Raw genomic sequence first — 16,259 nt, forward strand, 5'->3', positions numbered from 1 at the left:
TTCCTCTTCTCCTTTGCCTTTTGCTTCTCTTCTTTTCTTAGCTATTTGTAAGCCCTCGTCATACAACTATTTTGCCTTTTTGCACTTCTTTTTCTTAGGGATGGTCTTGATCCCTGCCTCCTGTTCAGTTCAATTCAGTCTCTCAGTCGTGTCCGACTCTTTGTGACCTCATGAATCGCAGCACGCCAGGCCTCCCTGTCCATCACCAGCTCCCGAAGTTTCCTCAAACCCATGTCCATACAGTCGGTGATGCCATCCAACCATCTCATCCTCTGTCGTCCTCTTCTCTCCTGCCCCCAATCCCTCCCAGTATCAGGGTCTTTTCCAATGAGTCAACTCTTCACATGAGGTGGCCAAAGAACTGGAGTTTCAGCTTTAGCATCAGTCCTTCCAATGAACACCCAGGACTGATCTCCTTTAGGATGGACTGGTTGAATCTCCTTGCAGTCTAAGGGACTCTCAAGAGTCTTCTCCAACACCACAGTTCAAAAGCATCAATTTTTCGGCGCTCAGCTTTCTTCACAGTCCAACTCTCACATCCATACATGACCACTGGAAAAACCATAGCCTTGATGAGATGGACCTTTGTTGGCAAAGTAATGTCTCTGCTTTTCAATATGCTATCTAGGTTGGTCATAACTTTCCTTCCAAGGAGTAAGCGTCTTTTAACTTCATGGCTGCAAGATGATCACCATCTGCAGTGATTTTGGAGCCCAAAAAAATTAAGTCTGACACTGTTTCCACTGTCTCCCCATCTATTTGCCATGAGGTGATGGGACCAGATGCCATGATCTTAGTTTTCTGAATGTTGAGCTTTAAGCCAACTTTTTCACTCTCCTCTTTCACTTTCATCAAGAGGTTTTTTTAGTTCCTCTTCACTTTCTGCCATAAGGGTGGTGTCATCTGCATATATGAGGTTATTGATATTTCTCCTGGCAATCTTGATTCCAGCTTGTGCTTCCTCCAGCACAACATTTCTCATGATATACTCTGCACATAAGTTAAATAAGCAGGGTGACAATATACAGCCTTGAAATACTCCTTTTCCTATTTGGAACCAGTCTGTTGTTCCATGTCCAGTTCTAACTCTTGCTTCCTGACCTGCATACAGGTTTCTGAAGAGGCAGGTCAGGTGGTCTGGTATTCCCATCTCTTGAAGAATTTTCCACAGTTTATTGTGATCCACACAGTCAAAGGCTTTGGCATAGTCAATAAAGCAGAAATAGATGTTTTTCTGGAACTCTCTTGCTTTTTCGATGATCCAGCACATGTTGGCAATTTGATCTCTGGTTCCTCTGCCTTTTCTAAAACCAGCTTGAACATCTGGAAGTTAGCGTGGCCGTGAGGAGCTACCCCTCGCCCAAGGTCAGGGGCAGCAACCAAGAGCGCCAGGGTGCGACAGCTCAGGAGCGGCCCAGATGAGGTCAGGGGCGGTGGCGGAGAGGAGCTACCCCACCTCCAAGGAGCAGCAGCTGAGAGGGCACAGGAGGGCCTAGAGGAGCTACTCTACGTTCAAGGTCAGGAGGGGCGGCTGTGAGGAGATACCCCTCATCCAAGGTAAGGAGCAGCGATTGCACTTTGCTGGAGCAGCCGTGAAGAGATACCCCACGTCCAAGGTAAGAGAAACCCAATAAGATGGTAGGTGTTGTAAGAGGGCATCAGAGGGCAGAAACACTGAAACCATAATCACAGAAAACTAGCCAATCTGATCACAGGAACACAGTCTTGTCTAACTCAATGAAACTAAGCCATGCCGTGTGGGACCACCCAAGACGGATGGGTCATGGTGGAGAGGTCTGACAGAATGTGGTCCACTGGAGAAGGGAATGGCAAACCACTTCAGTATTCTTGCCTTGAGAACCCCGTGAACAGTATGAAAAGGCAAAATGATAGGATACTGAAAGAACTCCCCAGGTCAGTAGGTGCCCAATATGCTACTGGAGATCAATGGAGAAATAACTCCAGAAAGAATGAAGGGATGGTGCCAAAGCAAAAACAATACCCAGTTGTGGATGTGACTGGTGATAGAAGCAAGGTCCGATGCTGTAAAGAGCAATATTGCATAGGAACCTGAAATGTTAGGTCTATGAATCAAGGCAAATTGGAAGTGGTCAAACAAGAGATGGCAAGAGTGAATGTTGACATTCTAGGAATCAGCAAACTAAAATGGACTGGAATGGGTGAATTTAACTCAGATGACCATTATATTTACTACTGTGGGCAAGAATCCCTTAGAAGAAATGGAATAGCCATCATGGTCAACAAGAGTCCAAAATGCAGTACTTGGGTGCAATCTCAAAAATGACAGAATGATCTCTGTTCGTTTCCAAGGCAAACCATTCAATATCATGGTAATCCAAGCCTATGCCCCAACCAGTAATGCTGAAGAAGCTGAAGTTGAACAGTTCTATGAAGACCTACAGGACCTTTTAGAACTAACACCCCAAAAAGATGTCCTCTTCATTATAGGGGACTACTGGAATGCAAAAGTAGGAAGTCAAGAAACACCTGGAGTAACAGGCAAATTTGGCTTTGGAGTACGGAATGAAGCAGGGCAAAGGCTAGCAGAGTTTTGCCAAGAGAAAACACTGGTCATAGCAAACACCCTCTTCCAACAACACAAGAGAAGGCTCTAGACATGGACATCACCAGATGGTCAACACCAAAATCAGAATGATTATATTCTTTGCAGCCAAAGATGGAGAAGCCCTATACAGTCAGCAAAAATAAGACCAGGAGCTGACTGTGGCTCAGATCATGAACTCCTTATTGCCAAATTCAGACTTAAATTGAAGAGAGTAGGGAAAACCACTAGACCATTCAGGTATGACCTAAATCAAATCCCTTATGACTATACAGTGGAAGTGACAAATAGATTTAAGGGACTAGATCTGATAGACAGAGTGCTTGATGAACTAGGGATGGAGGTTTGTGACATTGTACAGGAGACAGGGATCAAGACCATCCCCATGGAAAAGAAATGCAAAAAGGCAAAATGGCTGTCTGAGGAAGCCTTACAAATAGCTGAGAAGAGAAGAGAAGTAAAAAGCAAAGGAGAAAAGGAAAGATATTCCCATTTGAATGCAGAGTTCCAAAGAATAGCCAGGAGAGATATGGAAGCCTTCCTCAGTGATCAATGAAAAGAAATAGAGGAAAACAACAGAATGGGAAAGACTAGAGATCTCTTCAAGAAAATTGGAAATACCAAAGGGAACATATCATGCAAAGATGGGCTCAATAAAGGACAGAAATGGTATGGACCTAACAGAAACAGAAGATATTAAGAAGAGGTGGCAAGAATACACAGAAGAACTGTACGAAAAAGATCTTCATGACCCAGATCATCACGATGCTGTGCTCTCTCACCCAAAGCCAGACATCCTGGAATGTGAAGTCAGGTGGGCCTTAGAAAGCATCACTACGAACAAAGCTAGTGGAGGTGAAGGAATTCCAGTTGAGCTATTTCAAATCCTGAAAGATGATGCTGTGAAAGTGCTGCACTCAATATGCCGGCAAATTTGGAAAACTCAGCAGTGGCCACAGGACTGGAAAAGGTCAGTTTTCATTCCAGTCCCAAAGAAAGGCAATGCCATAGAAAGCTCAAATTGCCTCTTGTACAATGTCACAAACCTCTGTCCATAGTTCTTCAGGCACTCTATCAGAACTAATCCCTTGAATCTATTTGTCACTTCCACTGTATAGTCATAAGGGATTTGATTTAGGTCATACCTGAATGGTCTAGTGGTTTTCCCTACTCTCTTCAATTTAAGTCTGAATTTGGCAATAAGGAGTTCATGATCTGAGCCACAGTCAGCTCCTGGTCTTATTTTTGCTGACTGTATAGAGCTTCTCCATCTTTGGCTGCAAAGAGTACAATCAATCTGATTTCGGTATTGACCATCTGGTGATGTCCATGTCTAGAGTCTTCTCTTGTGTTGTTGGAAGAGGGTGTTTGCTATGACCAGTGTTTTCTCTTGGCAAATCTCTATTAGCCTTTGACCAGCTTCGTTTTGTACTCCAGGGCCAAATTTGCCTGTTACTCCAGGTAGCTCTTGACTTCCTACTTTTGCATTCCAGTCCCCTATAATGAAGAGGACATCTTTTTGGGGTGTTAGTTCTAAAAGGTCTTGTAGGTCTTCATAGAACTGTTTATGTTCAGATTCTTCAGCATTACTGGTTGGGACATAGACTTGGATTACTGTGATCTTGAATGGTTTGCCTTGGAAACAAACAGAGATCATTCTGTCGTTTTTGAGATTGCATCCAAATACTGCATTTTGGACTCTTTTGTTGACTCTGATGTCTACTCCATTTCTTCTAAGGGATTCTTGCCCACAGTAGTAGATACAATGGTCATCTGAGTTAAATTCACACTAGTAAAGTAATGCTCGAAATTCTCCAAGCCAGGCTTCAACAGTACGTGAACCGTGAACTTCCAGATGTTCAAGTTGGATTTAGAAAAGACAGAGGAACCAGAGATCAAAGTACCAACATCCACTGGATCATCAAAAAAGCAAGAGAGTTCCAGAAATACATCTACTTTTGCTTTATTGACTACTCCAAAGCCTTTGACTGTGTGGATCACAACAAACTGTGGGAAATTCTTCAAGAGATGGGAATACCAGACCACCTTGCCTGCCTCCTGAGAAATCTGTATGCACGTCAAGAAGCAACAGTTAGAACCGGACATGGAACAACAGACTGGTTCCAAATCGGGAAAGGAGTCCATCAAGGGTATATATAGTCACCCTGCTTATTTAACTTAAATGCAGATTACATCATGCAAAATGCCGGGCTGGATGAAGCACAAACTGGAATCAAGATTTCTGGGAGAAATATCAATAACCTCAGATAGGCAGATGCAGAGAATGCAATAGCAACCCACTCCAGTACTCTTGCCTGGGAAAGCCCATGGACGGAAGAAGCTGGCAGGCTGCAGTCCATGGGGTCACAAAGATTTGGACACGACTGAGCGACTTCACTTTCACTTTTCACTTTCATGCATTGGAGAAGGAAATGGCAACCCACTCCAGTGTTCTTGCCTGGAGAATCCCAGAGACAGCGGAGCCTGGTGGGCTGCCGTCTATGGGGTCACACAGAGTCGGACACGACTGAAGCAACTTAGCAGCAGCAGCAGACAGGCAGATGACACCACATTTATGGCAGAAAGTGAAGAAGAACTAAAGAGTCTCTTGATGAAAGTGAAAGAGGAGAGCGAAAAAGTTGACTTAAAACTCAACATTCAGAAAACTAAGATCATGGCATCTGGTCCCATCACTGCATGGCAAATAGATGGGGAAACAATGGAAACAGTGACAGACTATTTTGAGGTGGGGGTGGGGGGGCTCCAAAATCACTGCAGATGGTGACTGCAGCCATGAAATTAAAAGACACTTACAAAAAAAAAAAAAGACGCTTGCTCCTTGGAAGAAAAGTTTTGACCAACCTAGACAGCATATCAAAAAGCAGAGACATTACTTTGCCAACAAAGGTCCATCTAGTCAAAGCTATGGTTTTTCTAGTAGTCATGTATAGATGTGAGAGTTGGACTATAAAGAAAGTTAAGCACTAAAGAGCTGATGCTTTTGAACAGTGATGTTGGAGAAGACTTTTAAGAGTCCCTTGGACTGCAAGGAGATCCAACCAGTCCATCCTAAAGGAAATCAGTCCTGAATATTCATTGGAAGAACTGATGCTGAAGCTGAAACTCCAATACTTTGGCCACCTAATGCAAAGAAGTGACTCACTGGAAAAGACCCTGATGCTGGGCAAGATTGAAGGCAGGTGGAGAAGGGGACGACAGAGGATGAGATAGTTGGATGGCATCACGGACTCGATGGACATGAGTTTGAGTAAGCTCCGGGGGTTGGTGATGGACAGGGAAGCCTGGCGAGTTGCAGTCCATGGGGTTGCGGGGACTCGGACACGACTGAGCAACTGAACTGAACTGACTCTCTAGTTGTAACGCACAGGTTCTCATTGCAGTGGCTTCTCTTGATGCAGAACATGGGTTCTAGGATGCACAGGCTTCAGTAGTTGTGGCACATGGGCTCAGTAGTTGCAGCTCTCAGGCTCTAGAGTGAAGGCTCAATGATTTGTGGTACGCAGGCTTAGTTGCTCTGTGGTATGTGGGATATTCCCGTACCAGGGATTCAACCTATGTCTCCTGCATTGGCAGGTGGATTCTTAGCCACTGTGCCACCAGGGAAATTCAAGGGTAGATTTTAAAGTTTGGGTTTTTTATATCAAAGGGGATATATAGTTTTTATTTATTTATAAGCATCTTTATTAAATGGTCTTTAAATCCATTAGAGAATAGCTGTTACTAATATGTCCAGTCCCTGAAGGGACATTCTTATTAAAGTAAGTGCACAGAACACTCATATAAGCATCCTTGATACATATGAGGTTTTGTGAGTTTTTTGTTAAAATGTTATTTGACATATAACATTTGTAAATTAAAGGTATACAATATGTTGACCTGATACATTTATATATTATAATATGATTGTCATTGTATTGATACTCTGCACCTCTTTCATGTCACATAATTATCATTTATTTTTAGTGGTTGAAATAATTAAGATATAGTCTCTTAGCAAGTTTGATGATTATAATAAAATATTGTTACATAGTTTTAATACTAATAGATACTACTATGTTACTTCCCCAAAAGTTTGTACCAAGTCATGTTCCTAATTCATTGTGTTGAATATAATCATATATTATAATATATAAGCCAGTTATACATAATATAATGTGTATATGTGTAAATGCATGCCCATTTTCACACTTTCACCTACCCACTGCTGGTGTTTAACACTTCTGGGATTTGTTTCTGCACAGGAGGGTTTCCCTCTAAACCCCTCTCTATTACCCACCCCCTTGGATGAAAGGGGACTGGAAACTCAAACACACAGAACCATTCATAGTCAGTGCCCTTGAGAGTTTTATTAAAGCAGCAGGTTTAGGGGCAAATGGGCTCAGCAGATCCCTGGGACATAACAGCCCACAACTCACTCTGACTTTCTCTCCACCCTAGGGATTGAGGGACCAAGCCCCAGGAAAGAATTTAGCTTCAGCTTTCTCTCCCTCTGCAGCCAGGACAAAGCAATTAAATAGGACAAGAACCGAAAGTCCCAAAGGATGCTGACGACAAGTCCACCTGCCCTCTGCCTCCACCATCACTCTAACACAAATCCACAGGACTGACAGTGAGAGAGCAGGCGTTGGGGCTAGGACTCAGGGAGCAGTGGGGGCCCAGACGCTGCAGGAATCCACACCAGCTGGGATTGAGCAGGACATCACAGAGGGAATGAGATGGGGTGAAGCAGAGCAGCAGACAGCCTTGATAGGAGACTACAGAGGCTATTCATCCAAATGAACTGGATGTTTGCCCGCACAGACTATTCTCACATCCCTCTGGAAGATGACACTTTTATAGTAACAGTGTGGGGGCACAGCCACTAGGTGGAGAGTACACTGAATGACTTTGAAGATGATGAGGTGGCAGTTGTAAAACTCAGACATCTTCATACACGTCACAGCTGGACCCTCACAAAGGCCACGAGTGGTGGGTGACACACTGTGGACAGAGGTCTTGTTCTTCTCACAGCTCTTATCAGTGGCCAGCCCTCGAGCCTTCATCATCATGTCACAGTAATATTTGTGCTTGGCAGAGATCTTTGTTCTGGGCCTGTCAGTTTGGTGATGGAGGAGGTCTTGGGCCTCAGAGAAGGCAGGCTGGTCCATTAGGAGGAACAAGAGGAGAGTCCATGTCAGAGGCATGTTTTCTGTTAGAAAAATGGAGAAAGAAAGCAAAAAGGAGAAATCTGTCTCTTAGCTCAGAACACCAGGTCTTTATGTGCTTGAAGTCCACTCCCCACCTCCCAGGATTACAAGTGCTCTCTACTTGTCTCCAATAACACTGCTTTCTTGCACTCATTTCAGAAAACCTCTGTAGTCTTTCTTCCTTCCAACATCCATCTTCCCTTTCTTCTTTCCAAGTCCTCCTTCCTTCATTTCCTCTCATCCCACGGCCACAGCCCAGTATAGTCTCAATCATCTTCCTTAAGACTATACTCATCAAAGAAATTGGGCTAGAGAGATCCATCACTCAGAGAGGTGGGCGCCTTACACCCCTTAATGGTCTTCCATAAGAGAGCAAAACTGAAGCTCAGGTGATCCTTGATCTTGACACAAGCAGTAACACTAACTTAAAAAGTTCTTTACAATGATGCTCTTCAACTTTTTATGTGCATCGGTTCTTGGCCTTTTGGCTAAGATCACGTGCAAATTTTTTATGTGCATTTATCTGGGGATCTTGTTAAAATACAGGTTCTGACTCAGTAGATTTGGGATGGAACCTGAGATTTTCATTTCTAACTAGCTGCCAGATGATTTTTATCCGTGGGTCACCCTTTAAATAACAAGGCTTTAGAGTTTAGAGTTTACAAAGAACTCTCATATATATTGGTCATCACCCTCTCTGCAAGGTAAGAAAGGTATTATGGTGACCCATTTTTAGTAACTGACTTTCAGAACAGTTGAGTGAATTGCCCAAAGTCATACAACATCATGGAGCTGAACACAAATCTTAGAACCTCTAGGGCCTAGGAAAATTCTCTGTTCTGTTCTAATTTACATTAATCCAGTAGACCACTGCATTAACTACAAATACAAAGCACTTCCATTGAAAACCTACTTCATACCTGAATAAGAGAAAAGCTTCAACAACCACCCCTTGCTCTCATGCTCATCCTGCCTACTTATAAGAACTTCACTTGGCCCCTTACACATTCCTATTTTCCCACTCCTCTGTCTAGGACCAAAGAAGGGTCACCACAACTACCTCAACCTCTTCAGTGAGACACCTCACATACCCAGTCTCAATCCTGCGTGCGCTCCTTCACTTGGTCCCAGGTTGACGCTCCTAGAGAGTTAGATACTGAGATTCCTTGGCTGGAAAGGTTTCTGAGCCTCTCTCCTCTTGGCTTTTGTTATTAGAGCACACAGCTGTAGGGGCTGGAGGCTGCAAGGGATGAGGTTGAGTAACCTGGGTACTGATCCATCACTTTCTGACGTTGCAAGATGCTGAAACTTTCTGGCCTGATACCCAAATCATACCTCATTCTACGCTCCATTTAATGAGTCCAAACATTGGGAGCAGGGTTTCTCTGGGATTAGATGACCTCACACAGCCTGAAGTGTGAAGAGAAGCAAAGGCAAGGAGCCTGGCCTCTTGGCCTTCGTCTCCACTCTCTGGTCCTATCTTTGCCACAAGTTATATAGCGAATGGGTCCCTGTTCCCTCTGTGGAGAAGCTAGGCAGCTCTTAAAGGCAAGAAACTGCAACAACAGCAGAAGCTCCTCAGCCAATCTGGACCCAGCACAAGCAACAAGCCAGCCTCCATCACCTCTCTCTCCCCCAAACCCTAAACCCCCTAAGTAGCCTTGAGGCTCTCAGACTAGAGAATCTAGCAATCAAAGGTTCTCAGGATAATAATATTCACAGTTTTCCAGAGAGGAAAAGGCAGTAAGAAAAGAAGTAAGGAGGAGCTGACAAACCGTTGAAGAGAATGGGCAGGGCCTAAGGTCTGACGGAAGAAACAGGAAGCTGGTGACGTTGACAACCACTCCCTTTAACACCCTCTTAGCTACTACGACTTAAGATCCAGACATCCAAAGACCTCTCTTCTCTCCACCACAGCTAGGGCTTTGTTCTCCAAATGTTTGCCCTGGAACCACACTAAAACAGCTCTCCAATGCCTTGGCAGCCTGATCTTCACCTGACCTCTGCAGCCTTTGTCAGCCTCCTGGGTTCAGTTCAGTTCAGTTCAGTCGCTCAGTCGTGTCCGACTCTCTGCGACCCCATGAACCGCAGCACGCCAGGCCTCCCTGTCCATCACCAACTCCCGGAGTTTACTCAAACTCATGTCCATCGAGTCAGGTCACTGTATCTGTTTCTCTGCCTGTTGATTCTTTCTGCCTGACCACTCAGTCCTTCTAGGCCTCCCTCTGTGCTCCAGAACTTTTTGTGTGAGTCAGGCCTCACCTGACCTTCCACATGCTAATGCACAGGAACCATTATTCTCAGATCACAGGATATAGAACACTGAAGTAAAGAGATATTTACCTAGCAGTGAAAAAGTATGTGGGTAGTAGAGTAGAATGAAGATTTGAAATATGTAGAACTGAATCATATAATTAGAATGCCTATTCTAGGTATGTCATATAAGTGGAATCCTACAATATTTGTTCCAAGTGCTTTTCATTTTAAAGAATGTCTTTAAGGTCCATCTGTGTTCTAGCATGTACCAGAATATCATGCCTTTTTAAAGACTGAATAATATTCCATTGTATGGCTATACCACATTTTCTATATCCATTCATCATTTGATGATTATTTGGTGTTTGTAAATTTTGGCTATCATGAATAATGCAGCTATGAACATTCATGTACAAATTTTTGTGAAAACATGGCTTTTAATCTGAGACTTGAAGAAAGTGAAAGAATTAGGCAAGAAGAGCACAGTTAATGAGAGTGATGGTCAGGAATATAAGAAAAGATAGGACAAATAGCGTGAGGCCAGATCATTTAGATCTTTGTAAGGACCATGGATTTCATTCTAATCATAATGCCAAAGCCATTGACTGAATCAGAGCTTTACACCGACATGATCTAACTTGTGTTTTAATACTGTCGCTGTTGCTGCTACATAGTGAATGGATTGTAGAGGGCAAAACACAGTAACCAGTTAAGGGGTGATCAGTCAGTTCAGTCGCTCAGTCGTGTCTGACTTTTTGCAACCCCATGGACTGCAACACACCAGGCTTCCCTGTCCATCACCAACTCCCGGAGCTTACTCAAAGTCATGTCCATTGAGTTGGTGATGCCATCCAACCATCTCATCCTCTGTCGTCCCCTTCTCCACCTGCCTTCAGTCTCTCCCAGCATCAGGGTCTTTTCCAGTTAGTCAGTTCTTTGCAACAGGTGGCCAAAGTATTGGAGTTTCAGCTTCAGCATCAGCACTTCCAGTGAATATTCAGGACTGATTTCCTTTATGATGGACTAGTTGGATCTCCTTGCTGACCTAGGGACTCTCAAGAGTCTTCTCCAACACCACAGTTCAAAAGCATCAATTCTTCGGCACTCAGCTTTCTTCGTAGTCCAACTCTCACATCCATACATGACTACTGGAAAAACCATAGCTTTGACTAGACAGACCTTTGTTGGCAAAGTAATGTCTCTGCTTTTTAATATGCTATCTAGGTTGGTCATAGCTTTTCTTCCAAGGAGCAAACATCTTTTAATTTCATGGTTGCAGTCACCATCTGCAGTGATTTTGGAGCCCAAAAAATAGTCTGTCACTGTTTCCGTTGTTTCCCCATCTATTTGCCATGAAATGATGGGACTGAATGCCATGATCTTAGTTTTCTGAATGTTGAGTTTTAAGCCAACTTTTTTCACTGTCCTCTTTCACTTTCAGCAAGAGGCTCCTTAGTTCTTCGCCTTCGGCCATAAGTGTGGTGTCATCTGCATATCTGAGGTTATTGATATTTCTCCAGGAAATCTTGATTCCAGCTTGTGCTTCATCCAGTCTGGCATTTCTCATGATGTACTCTGCATATAAGTTAAATAAATAGGGTGACAATATACAGCCTTGATGTACTCCTTTCCTGATTTGGAACCAGTCTGTTGTTCCATGTCTGATTCTAACTGTTGCTTCTTGACCTACATAAGGGATGATAATAACCTGGATTAAGTTCATAGCAGTGAATTTTGAAGATGTATTTGTCTTCTTCACTAGGTTTAAGTTTTGAAGAAAAACAAACAACAATGAATTTAATAACCTTATTGACTTGAACAACTTTGGGATTAGTTTCACTAAACAATGTTTTCTTCCAGCATTTTCAGCGTTAAAGTTGTGCTTACAATCTGCAGTTTTGTAGAACTGCCATCTTCTTACCTATTCATAAATTTGGAATACAGTTAAACTTTCATGCAAGTTCTTTTTTTTTTCTTTTTAGTGGAGGAGAGATTTTATTTTACTTATTTAGTTTTGGCTGCACTGGGTCTTCATAGCTATGCCTGGTTTTTCTCTGCTCATGGAGAGTGGGGGCTACTCTCTAGTTGCAGGGCACAGGCTTCTCAATGCGTGGCCTCTCTTGTTGCAGAGCATAGGATTTAGGTGCATGGGCCTCAGTAGTTGTGGCTCATGGACTTAGTTGCTCTGCAGCACGTTGAATCTTCCTGGACCAAGGACTGAACCCATGTCCCCTGCATTGGCAGGCAGATTCTTTATGCACTGTACCTCCAGGGAAGTCCATGCAAGTTCTTTGTAATCAGCTCACAAACGATCTATACCAGGAACGACATTCATATTTAATTCATTTTTATTTAATGCATCTTATTTCCGTCTCATAAGGAAGATCCCCTGGAGGAGGAAATGGCAGCCCACTCCAGTATTTTTTTTTTAATTCTTGAAAGTATTTTACTTCAGGTTGAAAATAAACAGCTTCCACATTGTTCATTGCAAGACACACAGTATTCACGAACACAATGCTGGTCATTTGAGGAAATGTACACACCTCAATTTCTCCTTCATGATTTTCTTTTAGAAGGATACTGTTTACCAAAAAGAAATGTCAGCAGTATAGGAAAAACTATTTTCCCAATAAATTTACAAAAACCTAAGATTCCCAATGGAATCAAGATTATCTCCCTGCTACTACCACCTTAATATAATCGCATGCTTATTGAAACACTAATATCTACACCCTAAAGAGTACATTTACTTTCAACAATGACTACTCTGTACTCTTGCCTGGGAAATCCCATGGACAGAGGAGCCTGGCGGGCTACAGTCCATAGGGTTGGAGAGAGTCAGACACGACTTGGTGACTAAACCACCACTGTGTATAAATGAATCACTTTGCTTTATACCTGAAATTAACACAACTATATATATGAATCAACTATAGTCCAGTATAAAATAGAAATTTCCAAAAAAGCAATTGACCTTTTGCCTCACTGCACCCCTGAAAGTGAGATGGATCACCAGCAACTCTATTGAAACCCCCTTTAGAAATTCACCCACGGTTCTCACTTTTGACAAGTGTGCTCAGACTGGGATAGCCTAATCCAAAAATATGGCTTCGATATATGCAGCCAGTGTTTATAACAATAGAAAAAGGAAAGAGGATTCATCAAGTTATAATAAATGATTTTCCTTAAAAAAATTATCTAAAACATCAACCCACTGAAAGAAACATTAGTTCCTTGTACATAAAATTTAAAAATAAAAGTTTAAACTACAATTATAAGTGTTTTAATATAAATGGAATACTTAATTCCTTATAGAAATCTGTTTTTTTTTTTTATTTACTATTATCTTCTCAATGGATCTGTCTTCCAAATATGTGACTTCTTTTCCCTCAGTTATATAAAAGTATTTATGCTGGAAAAAACATTGTTGAGCTTCTTCTTACTCTAGCACTCTGCGAAATGTTGTGAACCAGTCGGAATGAACACAATATGGTCTCTATGCCTAAGGAACTCCCAGAGCAGCCAAAGAAACAAGTCTGGGCTCCACCTTTGATAAAAGGTAAACTCTGGTAAGTGGTATAATCAAGGTATAAACAACGTGCTGTGCTGTTATGGAGAAAGGAAAGGTCACAGGTGACTCACATACAAGCAGAAAGTTTCATGAGAACCTACAGTATGCTCAGGCCATGCCCAGAGCTGTGGCGTTATCGAAGGTGCATAAAAGCCCCGACTTCCTCTCTGATGTTGATTAAGTTGGAGTGACAAAGCTAACATATATTATAAAATGCAGCAAACAATGTTCCATGTTAGAGTGTGGGATGCTAAAAGTATTGCAGCCTTCCAGAAGAGATGGGAGACCCACAGAAGCTGGAGCAGTCAGGGAGGGCAGGAGGGCTCTGGGACAAGAGGAAGTACAGTGGTGGAAGCGACTATGGGGCCAGAAGTTAGCCTGATCAAACTACAAAAGCGGGAGGAAGAGGCAGGAGAGTAAGGATGAGTCCTCAGGCCCTAGGGGAACTATACTGCGCGGAGTAGCAAATCTCAGAGACAATGAAAGATCTGGGACAGACGAGGGACCTGATGTGTGTGATATTTAACAAACAATTTGTAGGATGGAGTAAAACATGAAGGTGGTGGTGATGGGGTAGCCGGGAAGTGAGAAAATATGGGTGGGAAGATTAGAGGTGATTCTTCACAGGGAAGTGTTGATGATGTGAACTAGGAAGCGCCTGTGGACACAGAGACTATTTCATCAGTATTTTATGAGACACAACTATGAGAAGTATTAGTAACAGTATAGATCTGTTGTTGTTGTTGCTTTGGTTTTTTCCAGGTTTCTGGGTTTGTTTGCATTTTTAAGGAAGAAGGAAAGCGGAAGAAAATTCTGATTAGTTAATTGAACCAAGTGCCTTCTACAAAGGTTAAGTTGGGAGGCAAAACTGCTTTAAGGGAGAAGCAGTGGTTTAGATATGGTTTACTTATGGTTTAGATATGCTGATGTGCCTTCCCAGGTGACTCAGTGGTAAATAATCCACCTGCAATGAAGGAGACAAAGGATTCATCCCTGGGTCAGGAAGGTCCCCTGGAGAAGGAAATAGCAACCCACTCCAGTGGAGAATCCCATGGACAGACGAGCCTGGGGGGCTACAGTTCATGGGGTCTCAAAGAGGTCCAACACGACATAGCAACTAAACAAAACAAAAACAAAAAGATATGCTGTTATAGTGGGAGGGAATATCGGATCACTCTCCTACTCCAATCTCTCACCCCTTCCAATCCTAGGGACTCGTTGTCAAAAGACTTTTGTCAAGCCTAGCACCTATTATGAGTGAGAATCAGATACTAAAAGGGCCAAAAAGGACCTTTCTTGGCAGGCCAGTGGTTAAGATTTCGCCTTCCAATGCAGGTTCAACCCCTGGTCAGGGAGCTGGGATCCCACATGCTCACAACCAAAACACCAAAACATAGAAAAGAAGCAATATTGTAACAAACTCAAGAAAGACCTTTTTTTTTTAAGTGTCAAATAAAAATGGATGCTTGCCATCCAGTTCTACAAGGACTGAGTCAGCCACTGCAGTAGCTGACCTTCAACACAGTCCCAAAGGAGTTCAGGATGGACCTCAGGAAGGAGGCACTCTACCCCCTGGGAAAACTGGCAGAATATCCTTCAGATTATTAGATATTTTCAAGAGAAAATTTTATGAACCCAAGTTCCTATCTTTCCATACTTGGAAAGCACTGAAATCATGAACTAAGATATCTGTGCCTCCTGACTAGTAGTAGCCCTCTACCAAGACGTGTGCCTGATTGCACGTACCCCCCCATTCTCCAAGATCACAGACACACTGACCTCTTTGTAGCAGTTCCTCAGAGCTGCCTGAGAGGCTGTCTCCTAGGCTGTGGTCCTCAGTGAGTCCCTAAATAAAACTGAAACCCAGGAATTCCCTGGCAGTCCAGTGGTTAGAACTCCTCACTTCCGCTGCAGGGGGCCCAAGTTCGATCCCTGGTTTTGTTGTTTGTTGTTCAGTCACTAAGTCATGTCTGACTCTTTGCAACCCCATGGACTGCAGCAAGCCAGGCTTCCCTGTCCTTCACCATCTCCTGGAGTTTGCTCAGACTTACGTCCATTGAGTCGGTGATGCCATCCAACCATCTCATCCTCTGTTTCCTCCTTCTCCTCTTGCCCTCAATCTTTCCCAGCTTCAGGGAATGCAAGCCAAACAATGGGCCAGGAAAAAAAGAATAAAGTATTTCTACAATATCACCAGGCCCTCCCAGAAGAGTAAGAAAGACTCATATAGTCCTCAATGCAAGGCAAGGACCAGAGCTTTGCTAAAAAGAAAGTAGGGTATCTTTAGTATAGATTCAGAGTGTGTTAACTTAACTAATTAATAATGGTAATAATGAAAGACCCAGAGAGATGGGCTGACTTAACAAGTCAAGCTGTATAGGAATCAGCAAGCTCATGGCTCTCACTGGTAGGAAGATTGGATTTAAAGAACTCAGAAGATTGGACTTGAAGAATCCAGAAACTGAAGGCTCCACTGGCAGGTCAGGAGTGAAGGGAGAACACTTGGGGACACCCCTGTAAAGATCCTAGTCTTGAGGTACCTTCCCTTGCATAGTGAAAGGGAAAATCCAGGCTAGCTAGAGCTTCAATTTTTATGTCTTCTTACATTGTAATGCCCTTCTGAAATTGCCCTAACTTTCCA

General features: G+C 43.0%; 1 protein-coding gene across 1 annotated transcript; it reads right to left on the reverse strand.

Moving 5' to 3' along the window:
• Positions 1 to 7,368: 7,368 nt before the first annotated feature.
• LOC122444247 (angiogenin-like) lies at positions 7,369 to 7,752 on the reverse strand. The gene has a single exon (XM_043472985.1). It carries the CDS (start codon positions 7,750 to 7,752, stop codon positions 7,369 to 7,371), a length of 384 nt encoding a protein of 127 aa, XP_043328920.1.
• Between the last annotated feature and the right edge of the window lie 8,507 nt (positions 7,753 to 16,259).

Source organism: Cervus canadensis, chromosome 6 (assembly GCF_019320065.1).
Source record: "Cervus canadensis isolate Bull #8, Minnesota chromosome 6, ASM1932006v1, whole genome shotgun sequence".
Lineage (NCBI taxonomy): Eukaryota > Metazoa > Chordata > Mammalia > Artiodactyla > Cervidae > Cervus > Cervus canadensis.